This window comes from Kryptolebias marmoratus, linkage group LG12 (assembly GCF_001649575.2).
Source record: "Kryptolebias marmoratus isolate JLee-2015 linkage group LG12, ASM164957v2, whole genome shotgun sequence".
NCBI classification, from domain to species: domain Eukaryota; kingdom Metazoa; phylum Chordata; class Actinopteri; order Cyprinodontiformes; family Rivulidae; genus Kryptolebias; species Kryptolebias marmoratus.
Window position 1 is genome coordinate 22,310,373 of NC_051441.1, and position 8,924 is coordinate 22,319,296.

General features: G+C 39.3%; 1 protein-coding gene across 8 annotated transcripts in view; it reads left to right on the forward strand.

The window, feature by feature from the left end:
* The window catches only part of si:dkeyp-72e1.9 (syntaxin-binding protein 4), a 129,873-nt gene extending 122,243 nt beyond the window's left edge, over positions 1 to 7,630 (forward strand). The window contains exons 14-17 of one of the 8 annotated variants that reach the window (XR_005233853.1): positions 2,915 to 3,011; positions 5,016 to 5,217; positions 5,368 to 5,536; positions 7,216 to 7,330. Coding sequence is in view for 3 of the 8 variants with exons in the window: in XM_037978726.1 (XP_037834654.1) it covers positions 2,915 to 3,011; positions 7,216 to 7,343; positions 7,483 to 7,599 (342 nt within the window). In the remaining 5 variants the exon portion in view is untranslated. Of the gene's footprint in view, positions 1 to 2,914; positions 3,012 to 5,015; positions 5,537 to 7,215; positions 7,344 to 7,482 lie in introns of those variants that run through there. The other 7 variants (XR_005233856.1, XR_005233852.1, XR_005233855.1 and 4 more) reach the window with 7 other exon arrangements.
* The last annotated feature ends 1,294 nt before the right edge of the window (positions 7,631 to 8,924 follow it).

Sequence of the window (8,924 nt, forward strand, 5' to 3'; positions counted from 1 at the left end):
GTAATCATGGAACATAAACGCATCGACAAACACTTTGTGTCTGCAAAACATGTGAGGAGAGCTGCAGACCAGGGACAATCCAGAAATGCTCATGAATGTCAGTTTAGAAGCTATCAAAGTTCTCAAATAAAGCACCTTTTGAGAATGTCAATTTTTGTTGGTAATTATCTTACAAAACTAGTAAGTACTCTTGGTTTATATATTAAAAGGTATGGTTTTTTATTGATTTTAGTAAAAAGAAAAATCGCAACTTTTCATCGCAATTTTTAGGAAAATGCCCCGCGAAACCAGGCATTTTAGCCCGCAACAATCACAAAAAATGCCTGGAGGGATTGAGATGTGTTCAGTTGTTCCAATGCAATGTGAAGGCGCAAATGCTCTTGGTAGTGTGGATGGTGGTTGGCTTTCAATCCACTGGAAAGCAAAATGTCTGTCTCACCATCTCAAGGTCAGGTTGGTTCTGAACCAAGATGTTGTAAAAATCCTGACTGATCACTGATTTGTCAGCCCAGAGAGCTAGTATAATATGGTTCACTGGTAAACCTTGGAGTGTGAGCCCTTTTTGCATCTTTGGACAGTAATACTCAGTGGATGCCAGTGAATACAGAGAGCAGAGAAAAGTTTCACATTTGGTTTGAAGCTGTTCCAACAGTTGTGTCAGCTGGGTGAATGTTACCACGGTCTCAGAGAGAGTATCACTTGGATGTTTTTCACTTGACCAGCCATTGGACTCAAGTTAGGTTGGTGTCTGAGTGTCTGCAGCCTCCAGCACTCAACAATGTGAACTGAGGTCCTGAACAAAAGAAATCAGTAGGCGTACATGTACCTATTCCCAGATTTTTAGTCTCTGACAACAGATTATCGGTGCAAATCCTTGAAGATTTTTTTTTTCTAATAATAAGAAGGATGAAGTCAAGGTGGGTCATTGTGCCGATGGAAAGCTGTATAAGTGCTACTGTAGAAAGGTGCTGTGTGAACTGGAGAGTATGGTCGTATGTCAAGCGTACAAGATTGAAGTTTCAGTGTGTAAAGTAAAGAGTGGCTCTTATTGAAAATGTTTGCCCATCTTGACTGTCTAAATATCACACACAGTAAAGTTTCACCAAAAGGAGTTCTCTTTTTTTAATATAATTCAATCAGCAGCTCTTTTTCTTTCTTTGCAACAAAGTCTTCTGTGAAAAGTATTTGCTAAATGGATTCTAAGGTTCTGTAAAGAGGTTGTTGTGGCACATTTTTGTTAGAATCTGAGTTTTGGAATTATGTTTTTGTCTTCATGTTTCAGTTATAGTTTATTGTTTGTGTTTTGTCTCTTCCCTGTGCCTCAGCCAACATTCACTTTTCCTCAGTCACTCTCTCTCTCTTCCCCATTCTCACCCATCTACACCTGCCTCTAGCTCCTTAATCATCTCACCTGTGCCCACTTCCACTAATCACCCTCTGCCTTTAATACCCGGTCAGATTCTCTACCTCTCTGCTGGTTCATTGTCATTCTTTGCCTCCCTGATGTGCCATCCTTCGTTTGCTTGTGCTTTCTCGTCTCCCAGTGGTTTCTCTTGTCGCAGGTCTGTTCATGTTTTGTTTAAATAGTGTTTTTTTTTTATTTAATTTAGATTTTGCTGCCACGTCAGCTTTTGTTTTGGGTTTGCCTTTTGTTTCTCAATAAGTTTTTTTTTTATCACCATGAGTCTGTGCTCAGGGTTCGCCTCCTTCCACCCAGTTCATGACAATTTTTAGAAATTGATCAGGTTTTATGGTTGACGATTGCAGTTCATTAGACTTTATTAAAGAAAAAAGATGATTTTTTTGTTCTGTTTGATGTTCTGTACATCAAACAGGAAAATATTTTTTTGTAAAAAAATACTTTACCAGTCACTTAAAAAGATAAGCTAAAAATATTTCCACCCTCGCTCCAACAATCTATAGTTTTATATACTGTATATATTTATTTGATCTCTTACTAGTATTTGTATTGGGGCATTGGTGTTTCAGTGTGAACTAAATAAATAATAAAATACATATAAAGTTTTTCCTAATAAGAATTTCTGTAGCCCCTCATTAAAGGTGAAAATGTTTTGTTGCAATAAAACAAGTTTCACACTTTAGATCATAAACTTTCATTGTTTAAAAGCAACAGCAAACTTGACATGTAGACTACTTAAAATAATTTTAAAAAATCAGAACCGCAGGGTTCAAGGGTTGCCGCCATGACAGGCACCAACCACCTTGCGGCCACAGCTCCGATAACCCGCATCAACAATGGAGGCACGGAACATGGCCCACTCGGACTCAATGTCCCCCGCCACCCCGGAACATGTTCGAAGTTCTCCCGGAGAAATGGAATGATGATGCGCCCACAGCAAACCAAAAACAGAGTCATTCACTAAAACTCACAGAGTGGGTAAGGAAGGCTTTAATCAGGGAAACATCCAAGAGGCCAAAGATAGCCATGGTGGAGCTGGGAGATGAGAGGATCTGTCCATAGAACCACCAAAAGCTGCACAGAGCTGGGCTTCATGGAAGAGTGACCAAATAAAAAACAACAACAGAAAAAAAACCATTGATTTAAGAAAAACACCCTGTACTTTTTTTTTCACAAACGTGGACAAAAATGACTTGATGCTTGAACTGATTCAAAAGGTGGTGTCACAATATATTGAGTTTTGTTGCCACAAATGCATGCTCCATTTTACAGTTTCATATTTTTTAGGTAATTAAAACATTTCCTCAATATACATAATTTTCAGAATTTTCCTTTTTGTTTCTTTTTTTTAATTATTGCTTGTAATAAAATTAAAAATCTAATTAAATTACAGATTGTAAAGCAACAAAATATAAAAAGAGTTGAATACTTTTGTAAGGGATTGGAGCTCAGTAGATCAGAGAGATAAAAATCACTTTTGTACATCTGTTTCAGGCTTTGTCTTTCCTTGGCTTGGACGTCAGTGAAGAAAAGAGGAAGAAGCTGAGGCAGAGTCTGGCCCCAGACCCACAAGGCACTGTGGCATATGGAGGTGTGGCACACACACCTACACACACTAAAACAAGTCATGAATACTTCCAATTTTATCAGCAGCAATAAGAAAGATCTGTGTTGAGATACTGTCATATCCCAAGTTCTGTGTGATGGCTGCATGCTGCTTACTGGTTGGGACACTTGAGCACAGTGTCATGTTGTGTTTCTATCCAGGCAGCCTGTGAAAGGGAAACATTTCAGTCGTCCCCAGCTGAATTACCTGTCCATACCTGTTGATGTTTAAAACAAGAGGCTGGTTGTCTTTCAACAAGACAATTCTGTGCCAACTTCAGCTGAGGGCTTTCTGCATGGAGTCTTTCTTCAGTCAGTGTAAATCTTCTTCAGCAACCCTGGCTTCCTCTGACAGTCACATAAAATGCAATTTCCATTAACGTTTACATTTTTTTTGGGTACCAGAATTAATGGTACATTTTTGTTATTGGCAGTGTTGAATTACCAAACCAACTTTTAGGGTACAGTGCTTATGTCCTGCTAAAGTATAGCTGGAACCACAAAGAACATATATTTTTTAGCATTATTACAGTAACTGGATCATTTTAATTGTGTCTTGGTTCTTTGTCAGAAGTTTTCTTTATTTTTGCTTTTGCTGTCTCGTCAGTGGTTGTTCAACAGACTGACAAGAAGTTGGATTCAGAGATTTACACTATTACTAGAGATAGAACAGTCCAAATGTCACAGTTTAGTACATACTTTTGTTTGGGGGTCAGAGTTTAGTATAGGTTTAGTTCAACAAGATAAAGAAACAAATACTTTCTTTTTGTTTTCTTGTTTGTTTTTAATTTACTTTAAACAAACCCCCCTAAGAAGAAAACGTAGAACATATTTGTAAAAAGAAAAAAATGGACTGTACTTATATAGCGCCTTCTAGACTGGACTTCTGGACTGGTGCCTGGCCGGTGTGTTGGAGGCTGTGGGGGTGCTTCTTCTGCTTGGTGCTGTGCAGTTTCTGTGCCAAGGGCTGTGTTGACGTGCAGGTGCCTTGGGGTGGTGCCGGGTGTCTGTTTGCCTGGGGCTTCTGCGGCCCTCTGGGGCTGGATCCACCTATCCTTTCTGCTCTTGGGTGCTGTAGATAGCGAGCTTTCTACTGTTCACGGCACTCTATTAATCGTGCATCTCTAGGTGGCATACTCGCACATATACACCCACATAACATGAATAAACTTTTTTTTCCTTCTTTTCTTTTATCTGTTTCCTGTACAGTCAGTCTTTCTGTCATTCTGCTACACACACGCTCACCCACCAACACACACACACACACCTTCACGCATGGATTCACAAATAATCCTGATGTTTGAAGGTCATACAAACAGGTTACAACAATGTGGCCTGCCTTCTCTGATGCTAGATTGAGTCTTGATTCAATAAAATAAATAAAGTAATTAAGATTTCATCTTGAGATATCCTTTTTGTAGAGCAAATCTGTCCTGACACATGTAGGCAGCCATCTATGGTACGCCTGAAATGCCACGACAGGACACTTTTTAAAAAAAAAAAACTAATTGAGTAGAGATGCACTGCACCAAACTATAGCTTTCTAGCTAATTTCCATCTCCACTCCCTATCGCAGGTAAGAGGGAAAAAAACAGGTAAAGGTTATGATTTTTGTTTTGATATGTAGTTTGTGTAAAGGTAGCAAAATTATGCTTAGACTATATCACATAGTCTTTTGTCCAGATTGGTGCATGACTTTCCGTTTGCAGAACACTTCTTCTCCAGAAGACATCCAGCTCTTTACAGATACAGCCCCTTCAGTCAGTTTTGGTGATTTTTACCAAGGCCATTGGTTTTCTTCCCCTTTGCTAGATGACGTGTTTGCCTCCCATCTTTTAGAGACACTCATTGTCCTTTGAAAACTCTCCCTAGTTGTGCTCACAGCCATCTTCTGGCGCCAGCACAGTAATTTTAAATCACTCACACAACCAGTCCATATTCCATATAATCAAAGGCTGTTCTAACTCTCGCTTATACCTTTTCTCCACAGATTCACATGGCACTCCATCCTACATCCGTTTATCATCAAAGTTGCTAATGTTCCAAGTTATATGAATTCCACAGCCGACTCACTATTTATTTTTTATTTTCAGAAATTTAGGACCTTAGTGCCATCTTTAGACCGTCATCCAGCTCAAGCTCCTTCATTTTTGGGAACCTTCCTCTTTTGAACATCGTCTATATCTGTCATGGTGGGTTTAATGTTCCGGGCCCACATGCAGAAACACCCAGAGAGAAAGTTGGTTTAGAAAAAAAGTTTATTTCTTTATAGCACAAACTTTTCTAAGGCGATCAAGTGTTCCTTGGCTCCAGTCCGGGGACTCAGTGATTGTTATCCTTAGGGGGGGTTGGCTAGGAGAGGTCGGTGGGACGACCGCGTTGGAGGGACGACAGGTTTGAAGCTCACGCCGTCACGAGAGAGTTCCTCCAAAAGTCTTCCAAGGACTCAGGACTTCCCAAAGGAGCTTGAAAGTGTCCTGGAGAAGATTCACAAAAAAGTCAGGTCACGAGGTACTGAAATGTCAAACTTAAGTCTGTTCAGTTACTCAACGAAGGGCTCTGTGTACCAATACAGGCAAACACTCTGGCGAGGAGGGACTGACAGCCTGCAGCTCATATACTCCTCTAGGTAACGATGATTCCCAGCAGGTGCGTCAGCAGGAAACCTGCCAGCCCGCCCTCTGGTGGAAAAATCTGGAAACACCCAACCAAACCCAGCCTGGTCTCCAACCATCTCACTCATCATGCCCAAGATCAAACCTTTTGCTCCACAGTACTTTTTTTCAGTACTTTTTAACAGTTTGGAAAAGCTTTCAGAGCTTTCACCTTATCTACTCCATTCGATTCCATTCAGACAATTTCCCTAAAACATTTCCATACCTCAATTATTCCAACATAACCTCAAAACTACATTAATCTATACTTAAGACATACCTGGCTGGAATTAACTTCTTCTATAAACTCATTACAGGAACACAACATGTCTTCCAGTCAATCCCAAGTTCTATTTTTACTCAAAGGAATCCAGAAGAAAGCACCATGTTTACCACCTCATCGCCATCCTATTACTGCAACCGTCTCACTTAACTGTTTAAGAACACTTCAGTCTTGCATCTTCTCTCCATCTATAACCCCCATTCTAGAAGCCATGTTTTTACTGTCCTTTGAATTCCTGAGGTGTTCTGAGTACACTACCACTTCCTTCACTTTCAATCCATCAGTTGACCTCTGCCTTGCTTGCTTATCAGTCCTTGATCAAGAAACCCTTATGTTCACCATTAAAAGAAGCAAGACAAACCACTTTGGAAAAGTCACTATCTCTTAGTCCTAACAAACCTCTTGTTTGCTACATCAACATTCAAAGGCTTCAAAATGCCATGCCTCATAATCTTTTTTTTATTACAGAAATTGGCAGCACTGTCTAACATCACTTGTTCCACCATCATCTGCACCTTGTATTTTCAGCCACCAGAAAAGTTTTCTGCCCATTCCTTCAGAATAGGAGCAGCCTCTACAGCATCTTCCCCATCACACCATTCAACTCCTAGGTCAACAGTCTTCACAAGCATACCACAGATACATACATTTTTTAAAAACTATGCAAGATCTAAGGAAAGGTAATAATTAAATTTTAGGAAAAAGACCACACCTAACCCACTCCCAATTACACACACAACAGCATAAAAGTGCCTCTTCGCATAGCTCTGACAATTCACCTCCATTTTCTCTGCATTTATTTATACCTTGAGGCCCTGAACTCCAGCCAAATAACTCAGAGTTCCCTTTTTGTCTTTATGTCATCTTTTCTGATAAGCATGGTCTGCATTAGCAAATTATGCTTTTACGTTTAAAATGACATGTATTGTAACCTGTTTAAGCTAATGAATATTTTACATTTATGAAGTAAATGATGTTCAGATTGAAAGAAAAAAGAAAAGAAAAAAAACTTTCTTTTTCACTTTATGCACCATTTTGGGCAATGCAGCCTCCAGGCAGCCAACCTGAAAACCTTCCCAAACAAATCAACAAAAAAAAAATCTGTAAAATCTTTCCAGATTATGTTTATTTAGTCTATTTTAAGACATAAACAAACTCCAGACATGTTTCTCCTAACTGTCATCACAGAGGGTTACCAGGCTTTGTCAGTAACAGTTGTTTTTTTATATTTTTGCTTCTCTGTTGGCTCTTAGACTTTGTGGAAGCTTGCCGGAACATCTTTCAGCAAGACCTGGAGGATCTGGGTTTAGGGGCAGGTCCCTTCACTTTCTCTTATCATGAAGCAGCAAGCCTAATGGACACATCAGCCTTTCACTCACCTGTAAGGTTCTCCCAAAGTATTTGCCTATTAAGCTGTCCACACAAAAGAAAAAACACATAGGATGGAGGAATAAAAGTCACTAAATTTAGACAAATGTAAAACCATCTGTTGCTGTGTGTGCCTATGGGTGTGTCTCCAGACATATGACTCAGAATGCAGCTACAGCAGTGAGGAGATGGAGCAGTTTCAGACAGAGGTGAAACAGCTGCAGACCCAGATGAAGCAGCTCAAGGTAAGCACAGTTTGTGTAAAATAAATAACAATACGGTTCTTTATCCTATTAAGCTTCTTCTAATATGATAGTATATATACAGTTGAAAACAGATGTTTACATATACCTCATGAAAAGACAACCATTTGTTCCTCACTGACAATTAATCAGACTAAACTTTTCCTGTTTTAGCTCAGTTAGGATTCCCAACATTATTTATTCCCACATAATGAGGGAATACACAATGTTTTACTTTTTTTTAAATCATAAGTTTACTTACACTAAGATTATTACACATTTAAACAATTTGGGAAAGCCCAGATGATGGCTTTGGGAGCTTTTGATAAGTTAGATGACAAAATGCAAGATAATTGGAGGCATATCTCAACACATTGCTTCTTTGTGTGACATCATGGGAAAATCATGATGTCACTCCACATGCCGGAGGTTGCCACGTTCATATGTTCAAACAATTATACACAAGTATAAACACTATGAGAATAGTCTTTCATCATACTGCTTAGGAAGAAGAAGGGTTCTTTGTTCCTGAGATGAATATGTTTTTGTGAAAAATATGTGTAACAGCTCCAGTCATAAGGATCCACACAAATATTTTTTTGTAACTGCAATGCATGACTGGAACATCTGGGGGCAGTATTGTCATTGTTTGCCAAGACTACTTACAGTCTACGTTCTAAAAAGAACATGAGGACTAGGAGCTGGATAAAAATCAAAACAGACTTTCAAAACTGTGTGAACATTTTACTGAAAACAAAAATTGAGGGTAGATTGAGCAGGTTATTTTCTTTAAGTGTGGGATGTTAATAACACACACACTTAAAGAAAATAACCTGCAATAACCTTCAATAGTATAACATCATGTTATACTATATTAATGCAGAGACATGAAGGTGATATTCACAGGTGTGCAGACTAAAGCAGGTAAGGTAACATGAACCAGAGCTGCACACACAAACAGAGACAAGTTAAAAATATTTACTAATCAGAGAAAAGTAATCAGTAGTTGCAGCCCTAAATGAAACTAAAATTCAACTGTTAGACCATTGTTGCATTGGGAAGAAAAGAGGGAAGTTCACACCATCCCAGCTGTGAAGTACAGGAGCAGTAGTATCATGCTGTGGTAGTGTTTTGCTATAGGAGGAACTTGTCCATGTCACAAAATAGATGGTTTCATGAGGAAAGAACGAAAGTTACAGTTGTAACTACGGTTCTATGAATCCCGGATGACCGCCAGAGGCGGTGCTTCAAGCACTGAATGATCATTCTTGCGCATGCGCAGGTCGAGTACTAATCACGACAAAGTCACCTGTGACCTGCCGGTGACCCACGTGACTCTATATAGTCACGTG